This window comes from Pelobates fuscus, chromosome 7 (assembly GCF_036172605.1).
Source record: "Pelobates fuscus isolate aPelFus1 chromosome 7, aPelFus1.pri, whole genome shotgun sequence".
Taxonomy (NCBI): Eukaryota; Metazoa; Chordata; class Amphibia; order Anura; family Pelobatidae; genus Pelobates; species Pelobates fuscus.
Window position 1 is genome coordinate 71,968,373 of NC_086323.1, and position 25,922 is coordinate 71,994,294.

Genomic DNA, 25,922 nt, shown 5'->3' on the forward strand with positions numbered 1-25,922 from the left:
TGCGGCTGGCAGGCTGTGGGCTTGCTGGCTGCGGCTGGCAGGCTGTGAGCTTGCTGGCTGCGGCTGGCAGGCTGTGGGCTTGCTGGCTGCGGCTGGCAGGCTGTGGGCTTGCTGGCTGCGGCTGGCAGGCTGTGGGCTTGCTGGCTGCGGCTGGCAGGCTGTGGGCTTGCTGGCTGCGGCTGGCAGGCTGTGGGCTTGCTGGCTGCGGCTGGCAGGCTGTGGGCTTGCTGGCTGCGGCTGGCAGGCTGTGGGCTTGCTGGCTGCGGCTGGCAGGCTGTGGGCTTGCTGGCTGCGGCTGGCAGGCTGTGGGCTTGCTGGCTGTAAGCCTGTGGCTTGCTGTAGGCCTGTGGGCTGGCTACTGGCCTGTGGGCTGGCTGGCTACTGGCCGGCCTGTGGGCTGGCTACTGGCCGGCCTGTGGGCTGGCTACTGGCCAGCCTGTGGGCTGGCTACTGGCCGGCCTGTGGGCTGGCTACTGGCCGGCCTGTGGGCTGGCTACTGGCCGGCCTGTGGGCTGGCTACTGGCCGGCCTGTGGGCTGGCTACTGGCCTGTGGGCTGGCTGGCTACTGGCCGGCCTGTGGGCTGGCTACTGGCCTGTGGGCTGGCTGGCTACTGGCCGGCCTGTGGGCTGGCTACTGGCCTGTGGGCTGGCTGGCTACTGGCCGGCCTGTGGGCTGGCTGGCTACTGGCCGGCCTGTGGGCTGGCCGGCCTGTGGGCTGGCTGGCTTGCTGGCTACTGGGGCACTTGTAGATTATTTAAACAAATAATCCATGCACAATAACCACTACTGCTCTGTGTAGTGGTTATGGTGCCAGGAGGGCCGGGCCCCCCTCCCAGAGTAAGTAGTCAAACCGTTTAAGAACAGTTTGACAACTTACCTGGGGTCTGCTGGGATATGAGGCTGTAGTAGGGTATAGGAGCAGTGGTGCAGTGTGTGTGAAAGGTTCAGTGTGTGTGGGGGTGTAGTGTGTGAATGTGTAGGGTGTGTGTGGCAATGTTAGTATGGGGGGGGCTGTGTGTGTATGGGTGGGCAGTGTATGTGTGTAAATGTGTATGGTGTGTGTGTGGGGGCAGTGTGTGAATGTGTATGGTGTGTGGGGGCAGTGTGTGAATGTGTATGGTGTGTGTGGGGGCAGTGTGTTTATGGGGCTAGAGTTCACTCTCACCACTGCGACCACCAGGAATCCCTGGTGGTCACAGTGTTGAGAGTGTACTCTAGCCCGTAGCTCCAGGGCTAGAGTTTACTCTCACAAGAGCCGTAACGTTGCCGTGGTAACCGCTGAGCTCCCGGGTCCTCTCTTCCTCCCTCCCCTGCCGGCTACCTGCACGGTGCCTGCGGACAGGGGAGGGGGGGGGGGGCAATTGCCCCGTTGCCCCCCTGGATCCACCAGTGATATATACAGTAGACTGGTGCACCTGCCCAGGATCAGAGCCGGTGCAAGGATTTTTGCCGCCGTAGACAAAAGAAAAATTTGCCGCCCCCCCATGTGACATCACAATGCCCCACCCATATGACCTGCCACATGAACTAACGCCAGTGCTGCACACAGTGTGTGTTTACATTAAAAAGCCTGCAGGGACCAGCTATAGACACCAGAACCACTTCATTAAGCTATAGTGTCCCTTTAATGTCAGGTAAATTATAGATTAGTGTCACTAATAATATACTAGACTGCCTACTTACAACCAGATGAGGATGATGATGGGCTGCTGTTTGGCTCCACTGGTCTGGTGTAAAACAGGATCTCTGGAGGCTGTTTGCAACTTTGGTCACAAAATTCAATGTTCTGGGAGAATTGGAAGCAGCTCCATTTTTTTGGGTCCCCTTACACAGCTCAAGGTCTGGGCCCCAGGGCCTGACGGTGAGTATGCCTATAAGGCCCACTCATAAGTCCACTTATATGTTCCACCCACCCATGAGTTTGCTCACAAGGAAGTGGAGTGTGTAGGGGATGTGTTATGTGCTATTGTAGAGGATCAAATATGTGTGCTTATGATATGTAGTGTATAGGGATACCAGTTTGTGTAGGTGATGCAGTGTGTTTGTGTGTAGTGGAAGCAGTGTGCATTTGTGTAAAAGGGATGTATTGTGTGTTTCTGGTTGTGTGTAAGGGATGCATTGTGTGAATCTGTGTTTGTATGCATAAGGGATGCAAGGTGTGTGTCTGTATGTGTGTGCATTGAGTGTAAGAGATGCATTGTGTTTCTGTGTGTATGTAAGAAAAGCAGTGTGTGTTTGCATGTGTGTGTAAGGGTTTGCATTGTGTGTTTCTGTGTATGTGTGCAAAGGATGCATTGTCATTGTGTGTGTGTGTAATGGATGTATTGTGTGTTTCTCTGTGTGTAAGAGAAGCATGTTGTGTTTCTGTGTGTGTAGGGTTTCATTGTGTGTGTGTGTGCGCGTAGTGTGAAAGAGCTCCCTGTCTTGCCCCCTGTCCTATAGAGCTGTCCCTTCTGTCCCTTAGAGCTCTCCCTGCCCCTTAGTGGTCTCTTCTCACACTCACCCACCCACCCTGTGCTCTCCTCACCCCCCCCGTGTTCTTCTTACCCCCCCTCCTACCTGTGTTCTTCTTACTCCCCCCCCCCTTTGATCTTCTTACACCCCCCTTCCCCTCTTCTTACTCCCCCCTCTTCTTACTCTCCCCTCCCCCTCTTCTTACCCCCCTTTCTTACTCCCACCTCTTCTTACTCCCACCTCTTCTTACTCCCACCTCTTCTTACTCCCACCTCTTCTTACTCCCCCCTCCCTCTCTTCTTACCCCATCTTCTTACAACCCCCTCCCCTTCTTGTTCTCCCCCCTCTTCTTAACCCCCTTCCCCTCTTCTTATCCCCCCTTCTTACTCCCCCCTCCCCCCTCTTCTTACCCCCTTCTTACTCCCCCATCCCTCTTATTACTCCCCCATCCCTCTTATTACTCCCCCATCCCTCTTATTACTCCCCCATCCCTCTTATTACTCCCCCATCCCTCTTATTACTCCCCCATCCCTCTTATTACTCCCCCATCCCTCTTATTACTCCCCCATCCCTCTTATTACTCCCCCATCCCTCTTATTACTCCCCCATCCCTCTTATTACTCCCCCATCCCTCTCCTTACTCCCCCCTCGCTCTCTTCTTACTCCCCCCCCTTATTACTCCCCCCTCGCTCTCTTCCTACTCCCCCCCTCCCTCTCTTCTTACCCCCTCCCCTGTGGCGTGGCCGAGCTGCTCTCCAGTCCGCGGTGCCCGGCCGGACTGATAGGAAGGTGCACGCTCAGTGTGCACTTCCTGTCAGTCCGACCGGGTACAGGAAACATAAACTCCACACGGAACAGGAGTTTGTTTCCTGTACCCTGCCGGACTGACAGGAAGTGCACACTGAGTGTGCACCTTCCTATCACTCCGGCCGGGCACCGCGGACCGGAGAGCATCTCGGCCACGCTACAGGGGAGGTGAGAAGCAACTGCAGCCGCCTGAGGCTCTTAACAGAGCGCTCAGGCGGCTGCAGCATTTAAAGGGCCGACCCTGAATGCGGCCGGCCCCCTCAGAGTGTGCCACCGGACCGGCCACCCGGGGGCACCTACTTGCTTAGCCCCCATGGGCCAATCTGGCCCTGCCGCCAGGCCCCCTGATGGCGGGCCCCCCTCCCAGCCGGGCCCTCGGACCATGTCCGAAGTGCCCGACCGGTCAGTCCGCCCCTGACCAAGACTAAAAGGCTTTTAACCCGTTATTTACCTTTATCCATGACTATTACCCTTTTCTGGCACCCCAGGTGAGACTAAGACAAGGTATCTCCAGATGTACTAATTACACCTGTGGGCCTTTATTAATTCTTCACCTCGATTTCCTCGCAATTTCTCACCATATGAGCTATCAATTGAAGCTTGCCCAGATATTTGTTGCTTCAGGATATGTTATTAAATCCACGTCTCCGTATGCAATACATCCATAGGTTAATGTATATATTTATTTATTTATAGGTCTGTATGTCTAGGGGAATATTTACTAAGTATTGCATAGGTAAAATAATTAATTCTCCATCAGTCATCTTGCTCAGAAATGCTTTAGACTTGAGAAAGGTAGGGTCTGCCGAAAGCTTGTCATTATAAAAGGTATTACAAGATAAGAATTTTATCTGGTTTTTTTTCCATCTACATCACTGCTCTAATACGGCTACAATCTCTACTTGGATATAGAGAGATATAGATATAGAATATGTTTGCAAACTAGCGCTGGACATTGCAACAGTTGGATAAAACCCCAAATAATTCACACACAAATGTGGGGGGTAAATGGGAACAAAGATATACCCTTTTTATTACAGCTATTGTAGATATCAAGACTCCTCTATGTCTTCATTAAACATAAAACCATAAATCTATATAGAGATATCACAAAATAGTGTAATATATAGGAACCCTGTATACTGAATCTGAGGGAGGCGCGAGAAACTGAACTTTACACTGTCAGACTGATTTTTGACTCCCCTAAGGGATAAACACGTAAGGCTTGTATTTAGACTATATGGTGGTTTTTTTTTTTGTTTTTATGTGTTTTTAATCTTTGTTCTAAGCACTTTTTTCAAACTGTTTTTGACTAGGGGGGGGGGGGGGGGGGAATACTTTAGAAAACCCTCAAGCAACTTCTCCAGCTTATGTTGATGTGCCTTTATTTACTGGCATTTTGTGAGTGCAATGTTTATTACATTTATAAATTTTTTTATTTTTTTATTTTTTTTTTAAACATCACAGTTGTTCACTATGTATCTGTTACCTTTCATGTGACTGGGGAATTGAGGAGCAGAAGAAAAAGGATTTCTTACAAGTCAGTGTTGTGTTCTGACATATATAGATTAGAACGATCGATAAAATGTGTGTTTCTTTAAGGGTAAGTGCTATACAAAGTAGGAACTAGCTTGATAACTGATAAGGACACAACTTCAGAAGAAAAGTTCAGCATGACAGGTGTCTTTAAAGGGTTAAACACTACAGTGTCCATTGCCAAGCAGTATAAAGTTTGCAACATGATGCATGTCTGCTTATATGTATATTAAACTGGGAGCTTTAAAATATGTGTGAACAATATTTTATACATGAATATATTGTTAAAAAATATATTATTTTTTTTGATGGTGTCGCTGTAACAGGAAATACAATCAAGCCATTCTAATTAGGTCACTGAGTTGGGTGTAAACTGACCAAACCTGATGGGTTTGATTGCTCATACAAACAAGTTACTGTATGCTTTGTGCTATTGGCTTAGTATGTATGGCTTTTTGCCAGCAAACTATTCACGTGGATAAGACCTTTAGCATCCTGGAACTTAAGTTCTTTATTTTTTTCATTTGTGCGATTTCAGATACATTCTGCCTCCCATAAAAGACTAAAGCACTACATGCCTGCCTGTTAGCTTCTGACTTTGGCTTATATTTTTGTTTTTTTGTGAAGCACTTTGAGCTGACATTGTACCAAAGTGAGAGTTTTTTTTTTGTTTGTTTGTTTTTTGTTTTTTTGCTTAATTCCACCTTTTATGTATTTGTTACTCTTTATTATTGTGGGTGGGGGGTGATCTTCTATGTTATGACCAAAAATATCAAACAGTTTGGGCTATTGAGCACAAGCTGAGATGTCGGACTCCAAGCAATCGGACAGTTTGGTAGAGCCTGAGCCCACGGCAAATGTATGTATAAATCCATCTTTGCTATGCATAGATGTACTAGAGAATAATTTGTCATTTAAAATAAAAAAAAGTGCTTTTGTAATTTGTACTGTGCATATTGTAGTGCCTGGAAAATTTCCAAAGGATACATGCTTTGATTACCTCCATTATTGTTCACACATACAAGGAAGATATGCATGTTTCCAGCAAAATTTACGTATTAGTGTTTAATTATTTGCCAGACACGAATCACAAGTTTAAGGTTGATCCTTATGAAAGAAAAAATAACACCGATAAAAGACTGCATTCATCCTGTTAGAACCCAGAAATCAATGTTTTCCAAATTCACAGTGCAGACGGGTTGAAAACTACTATTTTAAGATATTCTTTCTAGTAAACCATTACATGTACACCAGTCAGACTGTAATTTATTTCTGATGAGGAGAAATAAATGCATAAACAAAAATAGTAGGACATTTCCTTAACTTGCCCAACTCATGTCTCATCAGTCACCAGCGTTCAAAAGGTTAGGTTTGTGTTGAGTACTCCGCGAGTGAGTTGCAGTAATTGCGTGGTGTGTTTTTTTTTGTTTTGTTTTTGTTTTTTTAAATATAAATCTAATGTTAAGAGTAGGTAATGGTGATGTATTGGACTGGTCTGGCATAAAAATGGCAGCAATAGTATTTTCAGTAAAAAAAAAAAAAAAAAATGCATATAATGTCTTGGTAAAGGCCCGAGTTATGGCTTGTAAACACGTATTGAAAGGGAAGTGAATATTTTATTAGTATAGTCCCAAGTTTATAAAATGTTTTCTTCTTGGGTTGCATTACATTAGGGTGGAGGTACAATATGTGCAGTAGCTATACAGACATTGCAGTTGGAGGACAGAGTACATGTAGCGGCATTAGAGTAGGGTTACCCTGTCCCATAGAGGTTGCAGCTTTTATATCTCTTTTTACCATAAGCTATGCATTTGCAAAAATACCTGGCTGTTAACCTTTGTCCCCGGTATCTGTTGACTAACGTGTGTAAAAGAAGGAGCAGAGGCGTGGGTGGGAGGAGGGCCACCTTGGCACGATTCAGTATCCCTGATGAACAACTTGAGAGAGATCACATTTTTTATAGAGTTCATCGCTGTTTGTGATGGTTTTATTGTATTACTTTGTTTATGGTATCCTTAATTCATTATATTTTCCATGACTTATGTAGTAACCAATGTAAATTAAGTATTGATGGATTCATCCTCTATCAGTGCAATTGAATTGTCACTTTAATCTTTATGCCATATATGCCGCCATGTACGTCTGTTATTTTCATTTCCTGGAAAATACAAAGATCAGTAAACAATGAATAAAAAAAAAAAAAACGTGCATATATTTGCTAAGGGAGCATGCTCGAACATGAATTGGAAATCTGAAATTGTTACACCTGTCAGTGCATATTTGAATATACAGATTTATGGTGATCTGAATTCACTCCAATTAATAATATAGAATATTAATTGCAAGCATATCATGTTGCCCCTTCTCTCTGTACTATTTTTATTCGTTGCGATTTTCAGTTCTCCTTCGAACAAAGCATTTTTATAGGCTACATGTGTGCAGCACTCTGACGCACTGCATACCATTCTCACAGACACATATATGCTGTTTGGATTTACAAGCTCTCACTGCACGGGAGGAACACCCACAAGCCTCTCCCATCCACACACTTTGTATGCTGATGTAGCAGCTCATTTATACAAGTTGTCAGAGAGCTGGGAATCATAGCTGTCAGAGTTCTTGGTGAAGCACTGAGCTCACAATTAAAGAGATATGCATTACTTTGAGACAATTGTCTCATTCAAAAGCTTTAGCTTGAATTGACAGTCGCCTCACTATATAATTTTTCTTTGCATTTGTTTGTTTTTCAAATTGACTTGCTGCTTCTTACTTATGCTTTCACACTCCAGGGTGTGCGGGACACCGATCTAACCAATCAGTGTCCTATGCAAGACCAAATTGATGTGACCTTCCCCCCATAAAAGGCAAGTAAAGTATTAACTGTTGTGACGATAAGACCCTGATGTCTCTACTACAGAGAAGGTACAACAGTTCTGGCGCGTTGTCGTCCGTAGGTTTCCTTCAATAATCTGCACAGTTAACTAGTATACTAAGCACTAAGACCTGGTACTTTGAGTTGTGTATCCAATGGCAATAGACTATATACTGCACTGGTAGTTTCGGTTCTTATAAGATATTCTATCTAGTCCACTGCAAATTCTAAACGAGTAACTATTCAATAGTGGATGACAACCAGCAATATACTTGGATGCTTCAGGAGACACACAAACGCCTTGTTCCAGTTCATACACCGAATATATAGAAGTTTTGCAATTAACACATAAACCGTGACCAATGTGAGACCAAGGTAAAAATGTAATTAATTTGAAAAGTTTCAAACAATAGAGAGCCTAATTTAAAACCGGTAATTCAATTACAGGTACACCAGACAACAGGTAAAGGTATTAAAAATATCAAACGTTAATTAACAGAAGTCATCGGGTACAGGTTATTCCAGACAGAAGGGGAAACCATGGTTCCAATTAATAGACCATACTCTGTCTCCCTAATTATGTACAGGGAATGTGCCTGCACTGCACGGGGTACATTATCAACCACTGTACGTGACTTATTTACTCTAACAATGTAATTCTGTAAGATCTGCTTTACCTTTAGAATTATACTTTGTACATAAACCTGGGTGGAGAAAAAAAGTATACATTTAAAATAGCAACTATTACAAGTACAAACATTTTTGCTAATGTGAGGACTATAATTTATGGAAATGGACTGGAAAGGGGTACACAAGTAAAAAAAAAAAAAAAAAAAAAAAAAAACCATTGGGAACCACTGCACTAGAAAAAAATGAAAAGAAAAATCAGTATATTCCATCAGGAGCACCCTTTCCATGGAATGTGGCTGTGAAATTCCATGTTACGTGCCTAAACCCTTAAACGGACTGGTCCATTGAGGCTAGGTAAAAGTTGGTTCTGTTCCAATAATGAGATGAGGTGGATGTTCCTGACCTATAGATGCTCTTCTCATATGCTCATTAGTACTGGGTTAAGGTGAGTCACTGTGGCGTTGCTCTCAAGACAGGCTGACAGCGTTGAGCATGACCCCACCGAGATGGATAACTCCAATATGAAGGGTTAACTGCTGGTTGCCACCAAATTGGGTTTCTTTTATATCCCTGATGTATTTACAAGCATGTGTCTCACTATAGTCTATGTGAACCACTACATCATTTAGCATCTCTCTGTCTTTCAAAATGCTGCTTGATGTTATGAATGTGTCTGGAGAAGTTTGAGGTGGTCCTATTTGAGCTCCTCCAGCTTTTCAAAGGTAGTATGCCTCTTCTCAAGAAACTCATTCCTCGCTTCCTTCTCTAAAGTGGACCAATCTTTAAATTTCATTAATCACATATGATGTATCCTTTGGCTGAAGGATATAGATAGAGCGAGAGAGAGAGACTATAGTGTCAGGAATACAAACCTGTGTTCCTAGACCAATAGTACTCGAATGCAGTATTAGGTCTCTGGCCCCCCTCTCTCCAGCAATCACAGATACTTTTACTCATCTTTTTCTCCCACACTGTGACGGTCTCGCTGCATCTGGCCTCACCTCCATGGCTGACATCATTATTTTTTATGAAAGCATGGGGAGGCTATTGCACATGCGCAGCAAAAAGCCACACTGCACTAGTCAGCATTTCCTCAAATAGATGCAATGAATCAATGCATCTCTATAGGGAACATTCAGCATCTCCATGCAGATTGTGGGGTTGGGGCCGCCACCGCCATGAAACCCAGGCAGCACTGGAAGAAAGTTGAATAAACTCACTTTTACTTTACTGACTTTTACTGGGTCTTAAATAGTGCTATTAGAAATATAGTGTTAGATGTGTGTTACATGTGTGTATTCCTGACGCTTTAGTGTTTCTTTAAATTACAAAATAACATGCATTCAGGGATAGCTGGATGCATTGCTGTAATAGGAATTTCAGCAAAAAATGCTGTAAAATAGAGACCAAAAAAAAGTGGTTTTAAAGGATGAGTTTATGTTGCATTATTTAAAATATTTTTTCTCTGTTTTAAATTTATATTTCTGCTTGCAGGGTAAAGCCGAAGTCAGCATGGCGTCACATCTTAAGTATATCTCTCTGGGGATTCTGGTGTTCCAGACAACTAGTTTAGTATTGACAATGCGCTATTCTCGAACGCTGAAGGAAGAGGGTCCTCGATACTTGTCGTCCACTGCTGTGGTGGCTGCAGAGGTCCTAAAAATTGTGGCGTGTATATTCTTGGTGTATAAAGATAACAGTAAGTAGAGAAATGCATAGAACCCTGCTTTAAGATTTATTTATTTTAAGTGTGTTCCAGTTATGTGCACATTTTGTATGGAGCTCAATCTAGAAAAAAAAAAATGATTTGGTTTTGAAGTCCTCTCTGTTGGATCGCTTGAGCCAAGCCTTGTAGTGCAAGACTTGGCTCACTGGCTGACTGCATCAACTGATTAACCTCCTCCATTTTAAAACAAACTCCTCAAAATGTCTCTGAACTTTTATAAATTCTTCCATTATGCCCCATGCAGTCATTGTCAACCAAAACCCTAGCCTTAGTGATGTGACTGTTTCACTTGCAGTGAAGCTGGCACTAGGGCAAAGAATTGGTGGGCGATGGGAATGGGTGTTCCGTTTGTGTAACACTGGCAAATCCTGGTTAATGGCTAGGTTTGTAGACATGCGATAATTGCTCAGTTAACATCTCCCTTTAGATGTTCTCTGTTAAATCCACTAGAAATTGCTAAATATGTGTAAGGTGTGTAAAAATTGGCAAGGGAAGGACATCTGAATAGTCAACAGAAAAGACCTTGTCCATTCTCCGCACTCTCTTGCACTCTGTCTTTTGCTCTCGCCAAAAACAAGGTTAATCCAGACGTGAACCCCATGCTCACGGTGTCTAGAGGGGTATTGTCCATCACTCACTGACAACGCCTAACAAGGTTGAAACAAATCTCTGGGGTTGCTGTATCTTTCGTGCAGAAAGAGACATCCTGCATTTTGGATCTGTTCCGCCCTTTTGATATGCAAATGGATCTGGTTCTTTTTGTAATGGCACAAGATGAGCTAAAGCCAGCTTGAGATCTGAGCTGGGACCCACCGTAGAGCAGGCATACTTAAGATGAGTCCCTTTTGTTTTAGTTTCTGCAGGCCTAGACACACCTGTCCTGGCTGTGACTGACCCAGCCTGCATCAAAAAATATACTTTCACTTTCAATGTTAACTTTAAAAGTTTTTATCTCCTCCTCCTGTAAATTTAACTTTAATCACCCACTGGAGGTTCCTGCAGGGTCTGGCAAGCTATTAACAGTGGAGGATATAAGAAATTCTAAATTTAAACAGAATTTACGGTAAGTGAAGTGTAAACATTAGATAACACTTTACAGGAAGTGTAACTAGGGCTGTATAAACAAAGTGATTCAACTACTAAATGGCAGAGAATTGTATAAAAGCTATACACCAAAACGGCTTCCTTAAGCTAAATTTGTTTTGGTGACTATAGTGTCCCTTTTTAAGGTTTTTTTTGTTTGTTTGTTATTTAAGTAAAACCTTGTTACAAATAGTTTTGAATTAAAAAAGAACTCTGAAGTGTCCATTTTGAAAGGTCATATTAGGTTTTGGCACAATTGGTCATCCCCCACCCCATCAATTCAATGAATGTACAGTGATATCTGGGCGAAGACATGCTGTCCATTTTGAAGCACATTTGTAGTAGTTGTACAGTGATATGTTTTTTTTCTGAGCTGTGTAAGATTTGTGATTACAATTATGGCATATTCTTACCCCTCCTTGCCTGACTGGTTTTGTTTAACAGGTTGTAGCTTGCGAGCGCTGAACCGGGTGCTACATGATGAAATTATTAACAAGCCAATGGAGACATTAAAGCTTGCGATACCCTCTGGAATCTACACCCTGCAAAATAACCTGCTCTATGTTGCACTGTCAAACCTTGATGCAGCTACTTATCAGGTACTGAGACCATAGCTGTGCATAGCCTGAGCAGAATGCAGGCTCCTGGAATGTGACTGCTGCTACTTGATACATTGTTTCACGATACAAGTGCATTGTGGAAGTAAATAGGTGTATATGTATCAATAAATGCTAATTATAATTAAATAATAAAGTGTATTTTTTGTATTTATTGATATGTTTGATTTTTTTTATTAACATTGTATGCCTCATTTTGGGATATTTTTTTTTTGGGGGGGGGGGGGGTGAGATTAAATCTTCCCCAAATATATAATCAAATAAATAAGTGGACACTATACAGCTGCAAAAACAGAAACAAAAGTGATTTAACTCCTGAATGGCAGAGGATTGAGCAGTGAGACTGCAGAGGCATTATCCATACACCAAAACTGCTTCGCGAAGCGAAAGTTGTTTTGATGCCTATAGTGTCATTTTAAGCACATATACAGCAGGTTAACCTTTGTCAAGCCACTCCAGGAGTACATTTTCAATGAATTGGCTCTCTATTTACCAACTACACTTATTTAAGAGAGGAAAAAAAGGTATATCAGTGTTTGAATGTCACTCCAGGAGGTGGCTGAAACATGTAATTTTTTTTGTACCAAGGATAAAGAACTGCACATGTAATGTATGTGTTGACTTTCTTCTTTAACCGCTTAAGGACACATGACATGTGTGACATGTCATGATTCCATCTTATTCCAGAAGTTTGGTCCTTAAGGGGTTAATCAGAATGAGGGGATGCATTAAAGGAACTCTGTCAGAAATACAAACCTGTATTCCTGACTCTACAGTACTGGAATTCAACATTCCGTCTGAGTGACTGCCACTAGAGGTCTAACTTGCCAGCAATATAAACACTTACATTTTTATTAAAAGGCAGTGTTTACATTAAATAGCCTGCAGGGACAGGCTATAGACACCAGAACCACTACATTAAGCTGTAGTGGTTCTGTTGTCTATAGTGTGCCTTTGAGGTACAACCACCTGCACACATCTCACATCCATTCCAGAATTCTTAGTACCTCTCCAAGCATGGTAGGATTTTTGCATTACTGATGCACATTAATAGCTTAACATTTTTTTAAAAATGTGTTCTTGTGATCTATATTTGCATACGAATATAATCATTTTAAATATCACTCATATATTGTAATAGCCTTATAACCAGAGCAACAAGCTACCTCAAAGTGTGCCACTTTTTTTTTTTTTTGTAATGAGTGTCCGCATCTAAATTGGTATTCCTTTGTGGCAATTGAGTATGCATGCTTGTCTAGTGAGAATGCAAGTAATTTTGGCATTCAAAAGCTGCTGAAGATAAAAGAAAATGTAGATATGCCTTGGAAATGTTTCCTAATGCAGAGGGTCCAAAAGTATTGGGTCCCACCGCATAAGTAAATCAGGTGCTCCAGACATTTATTCTGCTTTTCTTCTGTTCTTCACTGATTCCATTCAGTAGTTGCTGTGCTGGTGTCTTCATTGAACAACAAAGTCTTTATTTCATCTACTTCAAGTTTCTTTCTTTGCTGTTAACCTCTTGCCTCTTTCATCCTGTCTGTCATTTTACAGGTCACATACCAGTTGAAAATCCTCACTACGGCCTTGTTTTCAGTGTCCATGCTCCAGAAAAAGCTTAAAAGTAATCAATGGCTCTCATTGTGTATCCTGATGGCTGGTGTTACGCTAGTTCAGGTAAATGTTATGTTATGCAGACTTTAATTTCTTTCAAAGTTGCACACTTGAAATAAACGTGCAAGTTTGATAATATCCACACATTTAATCTTCTAAAGTGGCCATGCAATACATAATTCACATGAAAGTACTTTCGAGTGTATTTAAAGTGAATGCACATTTAACGTGCATTGGAGTATAATCCAGTATAGCTCACAAAAAACACCATATCCTGGGATCAGCCTCTTGGAAATTCCTCCCAGGAGAAGTGGGGAAAAAATTGTGCATCCAAACAAATAAAATAGGGGAAATTAAGAATATTTCAGATAGTGAAATTTCTAACTCACATCTTTCAAAGCCTATAAGAATTTTTCTGTTCTTATATGGCATTAGTCTTTAATATGGGACTCCGTCCCTCTCTGGGCTGTAGCTCCTCTTCTTCAAATTCTGCTCAATGTACAGGATAAAATATTTAGGACAACCGCATTAATTGTGAGTGTTTAATAGTGTGTGTATGTGTAACTACTTGTAACAGTTTGTGCGTTGGTGTGTGTATGCTGCCAACTATGCGCGGGTGTGTAATTTTGTGGGGGCACTGGGGCTTGGGGGTTGTGGTGGAGGCCCATCGGCTCACTGTTCACATTTTGCCCTACCTGACAAATGAGTTAAATACCCCTGAACTAGGTGGTATATATAAATAATCACAATCTTCATGAGAATCCAGAGGAAACTGATGGACAAATAATGTAATAGCATCGTCTGTAAAAAGAAATACTTGTAACCATGAAGATGCACAGATCCATAAACATACATGATTTATAGTACAGTTACAATGTTTAGATTAAAGGAAAACTCCAGTGCCAGGAAAACAATCCATTTTCCTGGCACTGCAGGTTCCCTCTCCCTCCCACCCCCCAATCCCCGGCAATGCCACGCATGCGCATTAGCGCTCCCCGTAGGAAAGCATTGAAAAAGATTTTTCAATGCTTTCCTATGGGGAATTGAGCGATGCTGGAGGTCCTCACACAGCGTGAGGACGTCCAGAGACGCTCTAGCAAAGAAAATCTTTGCTAAGAGTCAAGAAGTTCCCTCTAGTGGCTGTCTAGCAGACAGCCACTAGAGGTGGAGTTAACCCTGCAAGGTAATTTATTGCAGTTTATAAAAAACTGCAATAATTACACTTGCAGGGTTAGGAGTAGTGGGAGTTGGCACCCAGACCACTCCAATGGGCAGAAGTGGTCTGGGTGCCTGTAGTGTCCCTTTAACCCCTTAAGGACACATGATATGTGTGACATGTCATGATTCCCTTTTATTCCAGAAGTTTGGTCCTTAAGGGGTTAAGAAAACAAGAGGATTATTTTCCTTTAACCCTTTGGGTGCTAAAGCATGTAATGTGGCGATCCAGAAAGCTTATGCATAATGCATAGAAACAGCGCACACTTGTTAAATGAAAATTTCTTACACAACAGCCAGCCATTTAACACACGCAACAAGCAAGGATATGCACTCATGAGACTTGCTGTAGAAAAATCTTCACTGATTTATTTCATGAAAATGCAGACTGCAACATATATTTTAACGCTTCAGTGTCACACGAGACTTTCATCAGGACATTCGTGACCACACAGATATTCAGTAAATTACCAGTACAACAAGCTCCAATGTTAAACATTACTTGCCCATCATACCTGTGTCATTGGAACCTAAAGTTCCACATAAAGAGTTGAATAGAGATGAATGTACTGGCTTACTAGATTTAAAGGTGTATTAACCATAAGTGTAAAAATGCATGCAGACTGTATAACTTCAATCACCATGCCCAACCTAAATCGGTAACTACTCCAAATAGGGCTGATAACAGGATCTTCTTGCCTGACCTTGCCACTTCTTCAGTGGGCTAATTTAGGTGAGTGCTATCGTCCTTTTGCACTGATATTTGTAAGAGGAACCATTCCCGTCTGTAATATTTACCTTTATATGAGAGAGAGAGAGAGAGAGAGAGTGTGAGTGTTACAATCTCCATGTTGCTGTCCTCACTTATACTTTTAGAAGTCACATGACAAATGGACACCTCAACTTCTGTCATCATAGTTTTAAACAGTTCACCTGCATAACCATCCTAATTGTCAAATAGCCTACCTGATTATGATCACTCAAACAATGATTGTCAACATCAAAGGTGTAACAAACCAAAAAGTAATTTATTTCCTTTAGCGTGCTGTAGTCTGATTGTTCTGTTGCTCTTTATCTTGAGAATTGTTTAGGATCTTCCTTGTGTTTTTGTTTTTTCTTGTCAGTGGCCCACAGATTCCACCACTACTCCGTCCAAAGAGGTATCTGTTGGTTCTCGTTTTGTAGGACTCATGGCTGTCCTGACTGCCTGCTTCTCAAGTGGTTTTGCTGGTGTCTACTTTGAAAAAATCTTAAAAGAAACAAAGCAGTCTGTATGGATACGGAATATACAACTCGGTAGGTTTTCGGTTACTTTTGAACAAAGTCTGCCTTCTTTTTAAAAAAAATAAAATGTTTCATAGATTAATATTGCTTTATCAATATTCCTTTTTATGAAATAACACTGAGACCACAGAATTTACTTCAAATTTAACAAGCGCTAAATGATTCTTCCTGGTTAAATATTTTGATATTCTTGTAATATATTGAAATCAGTGAATGTGGTATTTTCATTTTTTTTATTTTTTATTTTTTGTGAAAGTGTTATTGGGGTTATACATCTACAACAACCTATTGAACATTAAGGAAGAACTTTTAATATGTTTCATAGAAATAAATAAAAATCTAAAATGAGTAATGTGTGCAAGTAAAGTAGTATTCAACGATAAAAAAAATAAAAACTTAAAGGGACACCCCAGGCACCCAGAACACTTTTGCCCATTGGAGTGGTCTGGGTGCCAACTCCCACCACCCTTAACCCTGCAAGTGTAATTATTGCAGTTTTTTTATAAACTGCAATAATTACCTTGCAGGATTAAGTCCTCCTCTAGTGGCTGTCTATCAGACAGCCACTAGAGGGACTTCTGTGTTCTTAGAACACGAAAAGTGTTTTAAACGATGCTGGACGTCCACATGCTATGCTTGAGGACCTCCAGCATCGCCAGAAACCCCATAGAAAAACATTGAATAATGCTTTCCTATTGGGAGGTCTAATGCGCGCGTGAGCGGCCATTGCCACGCATGTGCATTACGACTCCCCCACCGACATCAGGAGCGTGGGCGGAGCCTGACCCTGCACCCAGGGACATCGGCGCTGGATTCAGGTAAGTCACTGAAGGGGTTTTAACCCCTTCAGCTATATGGGATATGTTTTCCTGGTACTGGATAGTCCCTTTAACTGCACAGATCCTAGCAGTCATTTAACTTATATACTGGATTCTGTATACAGTAGTGCCATAAATGTCAATATTCAATGTCCATCATATAAAGAAGTAGGGAAGGGTAAAGTTAAGTAGAAGAAAAGGAAGTGACGTTTTAAGAGTTCAATAGGGTATTAAGTTCACTTTTGCTTTATCTTAAAAATGTAGTTGCACAAATATAAGGCTTGACCAGTTTGTTTACTGTTCTTTTCACCCTTCATCTTTACAGACTGCTCCTACCTTTCCATATATCTTGTATAAACATTAAAGCAATAATGCCCCATACGCGCAAATTCTGAAGAGTAGGGATGTGTGACGACTTATTTGTTTCTTGGTGCATGGTTTGTATATCTTTCTTGCTTTTCCACAGGATTCTTTGGTGGGATTTTCGGACTGATGGGAGTGTTTATTTATGACGGAGAGCGTGTCTCTCAGGGGGGCTTCTTCCAAGGATACAACAATCTTACCTGGGCAGTTGTAGCTCTTCAGGTAATAAATGTTTAATGTCATATTACTTTCTAAAGGTCAGGCAGAATTGCAACTAGTGTGTAATCTGCTGTTTGTGATTGTGAATGTCCTAGCATAGCCACAATGCTGTGTACATATATAATGCTGAAAGTGTCCTAGGATTCTAGCCACTCCTGAATGGCTTGCCAGCACAATAGTAAACCTTCAACTTTGTTTATTATTGATGTCTCTATTAAACAGGCTACCACTCCAGAGGGTGATGTATGTCTATACACATTAGCTGAGAGTATCGGCTGATTGCTCTCAGCCAGTGAGTAACATGCTTTATTCTGCAGACACATCTGTGGCTGCAGGTGCTTGGCGGAACCTAGGTACGTTATTAAACCATGCTAAAATGGTTTGACATCTTATTGCGATATGGTGCCAGGACACTTCTGGAAGAAAAAAATCACTACAGTGAGCTGTAGTGGTTATGGTGCCCATAATGTTCCATTTAAACAATCGATATAGCTCCTTAATTGCCAGAGCACCATGGTAAATGTTTTCCACAAATATGTGCAGTACCAAAGACAATTCCTAGATTTTACTATTAATATGATGTAAAGTCATGATTTTATTAATCACACTGAGGTGAGTACTATGCTTTCTTTATTTTCCCTCAGCAGCAAAGAGAAAAAATATAAACTAGAATGAAATATGAATAAAAGATCAATATAACAAATCTGCCAATCAGGGCAGCCAATCAGGATACAGTCTATAAAAGGTCTTGAACTAGCCATCAACTTCCTCTTCTTTGCCTGTAAGACCAAATACCAGAATCCAATCCGAAAACTTCAAACAGGGACATAGGGAAAACATCCATGTCGAAAATCAGGCTGTGAATAACAAAAGATATAGTAAAATCCAAACTCCGGACCCATCAAAATATCAGTTTGATTCCAAGGCCATAGGAATACATCATAATTATAATGATATACAAGTATCCTACAATGATATCTGCATAAAACATCACTTAAGACACTCGTTGCCACTTACCATGCATATAAGTCCTAACAACCAAGTAGTGTCCGATAACCCACCAAGAGGGCGGGTGGGAATAATACTCTCCTCCATGTCATTAATAAAATCATGACTTTACGTCATGTTAATAGTAAAATCTTACAATTGTATTAATGACAAAAAGGCTCCTATTATGTTAGTTCAAAGCTGAGGTACCACCTGAGAAGAAAAATGGTCAATCGGGCGGAAATAGAAATCCCGAAACGTAGATTCATGGGACCAATCCACCATTCTCAGAATATTGTCAAGGCGACAACCAATCCTCAGGACCCCGCACAGAATGAGCTGAAAACATAGAAGTATCAATCTCTGTCACAGATAGAAGGTCCGTATCCAACAGGCCAGAGTGGGGGTAGAAACTGGAAGATGAGTTCTACGAAATGAAATAAACAATTGATGTAAGTTGGGTGATCTCAATATCTGTGTATGATAAAGGTAAGATCGCAAACATGCCACCGGGCATAGATTAGGTCTGACAGAGTATCTCGGGTAGGCGATAGATTTCGTAGCTGATTTAGTCCTATGAGAAATGTTGAACAATACTCCTTCTGTTGTGAAGGATATTGCAGTGCAATCCAAGGCTCTAACATCAGATATCCTCTTACAGGATAGCAAACACAGAAGCATAAGCTGTTTCCAAGGCAGATGTTTCAGGGACAATTTATCATTCAGCAGCCAGGAGTCCAGGAAGGTCAACACCACATTGACATCCCAGAACAAGGAGTATCTTGCTTGTGGGGGTCTAGTTAACCTCTGATGCCTTTTAGCAGCCTACAAACAAAAGGATGTTGTCCGACCGGGGAACCATCCAGACCTCGATGACCTGCAGAAACAGCCGATCTATAAACACTAATTGTGCGATAAGCCTTCCCCGATTCAAACAGCGTTGTTAGGGAATTGAGTATTGCATTCAGAGAGGCAGAAAGTGGATCCAATGACCTTTCCACGCACCAGCCAGCCCATACTTGCCTTGCGGAGCAGTAGGCAGATCTGGTCCCGGGCCCAGGCACTGTCCAGGCGTTCCGTAATTGACTGTGGAAGGTTTGCAAGTGTCCAGGGACTCCAAATCTCACACTGAGAGTTAAAGTAGAAATGTGAGTTTCTTTATTGTATCTGTATTTAGCAGATTATCCCCTATCCTATTTGCATATATCTATTGAAGACAGGAGGAAGTCTTCGGTGATTTACCGGGACACTTCACCTAAAACATTAAGGGAAGTCCTGGTTTGCTTTAAACTATATATATATTTTCTTCACTGGGTTGTGTTCACATATATTGTTGTTTGAGTTAAAGTAGACCCTGATCTATCAAGCTGTGCGACTTTCCACCTGGATCTAGAAGCAAGTCCGGGACCATCAGTAGCGGACGCAGGAAATCCAAAGACCTTTCGAGAAGGCGAGGGAACCAAGGCTGTATTTGCCACATTGGAACCACTATCACCAGAGAGCAGTCGTGTCTGCATAGGTAAGACGACGTCCAAGAGATAAGGTTGAACGGAGGGAAGGCATAATGATGGGACAGCGGCCACATCTGTAGGAAGGCATCTACCCCCATCGCAGCAGGGTCCGGTTGCCAACTGTAAAATCGGGGTAGTTATGTGTTCAGCCTGGATGCGAATAGGTCGACATCCCGCAGACCCCACAATAGTTCCAGATGTCTGAAGATCGAGTGTGCAGATGCCGGTCCCCCGAATCCTTCAGGTATCTGGACAACACATGGGCGGATTGGAACTACAAACACGGAATGTACTCTGCCATCACTGATACATTGTTGGGAAGACAGAACTGCCGGAAGTCCTTTGCTAGGTTCACCAACAGTTTGGACTTCGTGCCTCCTAGGTGATTGATATAACGTACCGCCGACACATGTTCCATGCGGAGCAGGATACAACAATTTCCTATAGTCGGTGAGAGACTGCGAATGTTGAAAGACCTCGCCAACGATTCCAGACAGTTAATGTGGAGTCTGGATTCGTCCATGGGTCATCAGCCACATGTGGAAACGTTCCCGCAACACGCTCCCGAGCCATGTAAGCAGGCATCAGATTTGATGACAATGTCCGGAGTGACCCAGAAAATCGCCCGACCGTTCTAAGCTTCTATATGGTCAAGCCACCACGACCGTTCTTCCCGTAATTCCACATCTAACATCCGTTGGGATTCGTAAGAATAGCCTGTCCATGAATAGGAGCCTTTCAAACATTGCAAAGCCCGGTAGTGCTGGGGTCCCGGGAAGATCGCTTGGATTGATGAAGCAAGCAGAGACCTATGATCAGTGCCAACTGACATATGGAGAGGAACGTAACCCAGAGGGCGCGCCTGACCTCCCTCTTTATGGCCTTCATCTTGGCTTCTGGAAGAAATAGGAAATGGGAGACTGAGTCGACTTCTAACCCCAGAAATTCTATCTTCTGCACCGCAGTCACAATGGACCGAGGAAACCCAGATCATCAAGCGGCTGCATGGTCCATTGCAAGTGACCAATGAGTTGATCGGGGTGAAGTGGACATGAGCAGGATGTCGTCCAGGTAGATGATCAACCAGATTCCCCGTGCCCTGAGGAAGGCTATCCCCACCATAACCTTTTTGATTTTTGCTTCCTGAGCATTACCAAGCCTCAATAGCCAACTAGTAACAAACCTCATGCTGAGTTGCATTAACAATTGCATATTTTCCTAAGTTGCCTTTCAAAGCTGTTGTATACAGCAAACATAGACTCAAAGTTACCCATGTTTAAAATGGAATGAGGCAAAAATGTTATGCTTTGTTAAACTAATTTGCATATGCCCACCCAGAATCCTTTGCGGTAGTAACATCACTGCAAATTTGTGATTTCTGTGGGAAAAGCAAGTCTTATGGCTTGACTGGTGTGCAGATTTATTAAGGTTTGAAATTTTACATTTTTCAAATTTGTGGTCTGGATGGATGATGTCAAATTGCTCTTGTAGGATCTCCGTGATTGCGAAGTACCCGGGTGCCCAACTATCATCCAAATCCTATTGATGATTTTAAACGTTTCAAACAACATTAGCGAATCATTGTTGAAAAACTATCAATATTGTTTATGAATTTGAATCAGTCAAATCTATTTGTGGGTTATCATGATTTAGGATAGAAAGCGGCATAGCTCTTGACCAAGGCAAGTTGTGTTTTTACGTTTTTCAAACATGACATCCCAAGCTTTTACTGAGCTTTTAATTTTTGTTGATGGAAACATTGCAGATAATTTAAGTCTTTTAGAAATAGGGAGCTAAAGTCATTCTTTAATAGAGTATGGGTGTAATTTATCTCTTTCCACCTCTAACCATCTTGGTTTATGTGAATCTAAATTAAATTTAATAGCAACTACCGCAGTGGCTGCATAATAGTATTTTTTTTTTTTTTTTTTTTTTTAATCCGGCACCTCCAAGCCTTCCCAACCCTTCATGTTCTGTAGAACCACTAATTTAACTCTGCACATTTTGTTCCTCCACATAAATCCAAGAGGATCTAAATGTATCTTCTCAAAAAAAAAAAAAAAAAGACAAGGGAACTGTTATGGGGATAGATCTTCATTTTGATAGAAGCTATCCTCCCCAACCAGGATAACTCAAGTTCAGACCATTTTTTAAAATATATATATTTTTTGTATATTCTGAAAAGATGTTTGTGGAATTCTTTTCCCATGATTCTTAGATATCCCTTTAGTTAGAAAAGTGTTGCATTTTTAAAGGATGGGTATAGACATTAAAATATATATTTGCTTAGAGGGTTCATTTACTTAGCTACACCTACAGAGGGCATAAAAAATGGATATTACTTTCACTTACCTGCTCAAGAATACTGCTTCAACATATTGCGTATTACTTTGAAACCTACTATTGGTCTTTTATACTTTGATTTTATTTGAATAGTATTGAAGTTGGAAAAGCTGTTTTCTGGGTCTTTGGGTCTCTTAATTGAATAGACATCATTCGGTTATCAAAATGATAAGTTAGCCTGAAAGACTAACATCTTCACCATCTGCAGAAAAGAAACATAATTTTCCTAAATATATTTTGTGTTCCTAAAACTTCCACAGTCATGTGTAGGAAAAAAATACATGCTGCCTTCTGACCCTCTAAAATAAAATCCTTTTTGAATAATTGAAATTTGTGAAGTGTTCCAATGATCCACATTAATTTTTATTTTATTTTTTTTATATCTCACTTCATTAGGCTTAAAATTCCTTTTTTATTACAGAAATACACTGCAATTCCTGATTATGTTGGATAGGAAAATAACAAGACTAGAGTTCTTCAAGCCAAGTTTTGGTGTTTGAATACCTTTAGTGGACATGGTTGGCTTCATAACGACACTCTGGGAGAGCAAACATATGAAAAGAACACGCAGTCAGCACAGGATAAATAATTAGGGGAACATCTGTATAGTTAGGCTTGCCAGAGTCAAAATAAGCCATAACCATCACATTAAAAAGAAAGCGAGATCTATTTTACCAAGTTTTTTTGATTTTTTTTTCTCCCCACTCAATTCTTTGTTTCCATGTTGGAAACATTGTTCATATTCCCCCTGCTACTGGGTATCAATGAGCAGTGTTTGTACTTTGTATATTTAACAGTCCTAATAATAGGGCCTTCATGGTTGTCATAGTTCCTTAAAACTTACATGCAGGGATTATGATTCTAGTTTATCTATGTGTCTCTAATTCCTTACGTTGTACCGTTAAATGCTAAAAAACCTAAATATATATATATATATATTTATTTATTTTTTTAAATGGCCGTTCCAAGGTGTACAAAATGCATTAAATGTAAAACCCTTATTCTGCTTGTTCCAAAGGAATAGGTAACTATTAATCAAACAAGTAGTACGATCTTTCATGGTGGGGGATAACATATCCATTAAGCATCTGTGAAGTCTGCTGCTGTCAGCATATCTATGGTAAACCACATAGTTTACTTTACAAAAAATGTTAGATGGTTTTATTAAGAATGTATGTTTTGGGCCTGGCATCTGCAAGTGTTTTATGCCTTATCAAACATTATTTATACAGCAGCATCAGCATCATTCAGTAAATAGCAATTTTTAGATTGTGAGCCAGTAATACAACTCAAAGTAGGTGGAACTGACACTTAGGCAACTTATATTCCAAAAGCCCTTGGAAAATTCCGGTTTGCTATCTGTGAGTTTCAATGTGCTAAATTATAATTCAATCAGGGAATTCATTAAGTAGTTTGTGAAGTATCTGGGTGGAAATGTATGTCCTTACACTGACCGCAAGATACCGCTCTGCTTGCTTACAAGATCAGCAGGGCTAGATTTCCCGTTGGGTAGAGTAGACACCTGACTACTAGGGGGCGCCTTTTTCTAGCATTTATAATGTTCATTTTTGAGTTTAATTGGGCTGATGGGTAGAAATAATTACCAGGAGCCTTGATCTGTACTCCAGTCAGCTACCTATGCTGGATATCAGATCTACAGGAACTGTTACAGAGGGTGTAAGGCTGTCCCAGCTTCTACAGTGTCTGTGTGTGAGGCTGAACAGGTAGAGATCATTTCCTATCTGCCCACTAGTAACATCTGATACAGGAAATGCATTGCAGGAGGAGCAGGGAAAGCTCTGTGTGATGCACACTGTATAACTACTCCTGCAGCTGTAATATCGTCATCTGACTGGTCTACAGAAGACATATGATGTGTACTTTGCAAATAACCATTCAAACGGCACACTAAAAATAAACACTTTACCTTAATCCTATGTTTAACTCCTCTTAACCCCTTAAGACCGCAGCCAAATGTACAAGTTGTGATCAAAATAAAACGTAAACGGGGGCGGAGCCTGACCGGGGAGCTGGTCAGACACGATGTCTGTGGGCTCCCGATTCTAGATCCAAACACCAGCATAAATCGAGGGGAACCCGCTTCATAGTGAACCCCAACCTACCTTACCTTGTGCTACAGAGGTCCGGGAACAAGGGGATACCTTACACGACCTGATTGCCCGCTGGGACCCAGAGCTGGAGGATCGAGGCCTACACCTCACAGAGCAAAGGAGAGGCGGCCGATCTCCTGGCTCACTTAAGCATGCAGCACCCGCAGTATCGGGCTGCCCCCCCCCCCCCTTGGGACCGGTGGGGGTTATCCCAGTCCCAACCAACAAATCTTGTACACTCACAGGGCTGGCGAACGACGATGACAGCCCAAACTACGTACCAAACCAGCAGGCCGCAAGCAGCACTAAAATGGCGGAGGCTCAGCCCAACGACGGCCATGCGCTACCAGAGTGCCGATCTAGCCCAGACGAATCCTTGGACACACGTCTGAAAAAGCTATTTGAGGAATTCTGGGTGAAGGTGGAAGCCCGACAGGCTACAGCACAGTCGCAAGCACAAGTGAGCAGGAGGGCAAAGGAGGCACGAGAGAGCGACAGCCGGATGGGGACTGGGAGACCTTTGGGCATGAACCCGACTCAGCAGACAACCACTGCCCACACAAGTCCAGCCGGGCTGAAGGCCCCGAAGGGCAATGCCCCAACACATCTCACACACAGGCGGAGGCCCACACGCCGCCGGCGGCGAACCACCATCACTGCCCCCAGACCTGCCCGAACAGGGAAGGGCCCGAGTTTTACAAGACCCCAGGCCCGTGGGAAAAAGATGCTGGCCTCACAACGAACCCAGAGCATGGAGGTGACACCGACCCATCCCTGGCTGCCCGCCATCCTCAACGAGACTGACAGGCACGTAACCGCAGCCTCCAGATCGGGCATCGGCTGACCTCCCAGGGACTGATTCGCTATATCTCCCATAGCCGATACCTGGGTACAAAAGCTCCCCCACACTAAGCGTCTGTATGCTTTTAATATATGTTGATTCTTAGTTGATCTTGCCTGTTTGCCCCATGTTTAAAGAAGACACCCATTTTGCAATATGATAGTAGCCTCAAGCATTGACCTGACATGCTGCACGCTCAAACTGCCTTTATGTGTCTCGCTATTCGATATAATTGTTACTGTGCACACAGAGGTAAAGTCCACCAGGCTAGAGCACTCAACATACTACAACTCAGTTTAGCCTAAATGTTTCCCCCCACTTCGCCTCCCTCTCCTAACAAATGTACACCGCTTGCTTAACAGTTACATCACTCGCAGTGATTTATGTTCAGGTGAATGTATATAGCATGCCTTACTCACTTATGAACCGTAATACCTGACATATGTACTGCTTTTCGCTACCTGCTACTACTTATTACCTATATACTTTAAAAAATGTTGCATGTCTCAACTGCCATAATTGTACTGCATTGTATTACTGAGCTTATCACTGCTATTGTGGCAAAATAAGCTATGTTCACTCATGCATCCAAAAATAAAGAATTAAAAAAAATAAAAAAATAAAAAAAAATAAAACGTAAACAAAACCTGGCATTTTGCTATATATCTTTCTAACCGTAATTCACCTCTTTCATATTAAATGCACCCACACTTATTATATATCATTTTATTCAGGGGAAACGGGGCTTTCGTTTAACATCAAATATTTAGCTATGGAACATAATTTAATATGAAAAAAATATTTTAAAAAATGGGAGAAAATAAGAATTTTGAAAAAAAATTTTTTAGTTCTACGTGACATTTTAACTGTGAATGTCAAAATACTGTTTGCTT

General features: G+C 42.0%; 1 protein-coding gene and 1 long non-coding RNA gene across 3 annotated transcripts in view; one reads left to right on the forward strand and one right to left on the reverse strand.

The window, feature by feature from the left end:
• SLC35A3 (solute carrier family 35 member A3) overlaps positions 1–25,922 on the forward strand; it is a 61,841-nt gene that overhangs the window by 29,192 nt on the left and 6,727 nt on the right. Inside the window, exons 1-6 of one of the 2 annotated variants that reach the window (XM_063428414.1) lie at positions 5,322–5,657; positions 9,795–9,999; positions 11,554–11,708; positions 13,278–13,400; positions 15,677–15,848; positions 17,121–17,239. In XM_063428414.1, the coding sequence (XP_063284484.1) occupies positions 5,604–5,657; positions 9,795–9,999; positions 11,554–11,708; positions 13,278–13,400; positions 15,677–15,848; positions 17,121–17,239 (828 nt within the window). In that variant the 5' untranslated portion in view covers positions 5,322–5,603. Of the gene's footprint in view, positions 1–5,321; positions 5,658–9,794; positions 10,000–11,553; positions 11,709–13,277; positions 13,401–15,676; positions 15,849–17,120; positions 17,240–25,922 lie in introns of those variants that run through there. The other variant, XM_063428415.1, reaches the window with a different exon arrangement.
• LOC134569398 (uncharacterized) lies at positions 234–781 on the reverse strand. Its single transcript, XR_010084086.1, has 3 exons — positions 737–781; positions 429–459; positions 234–378 (listed from the first exon to the last, which is right to left on the reverse strand). It is a non-coding gene; the product is annotated as an uncharacterized LOC134569398 (long non-coding RNA).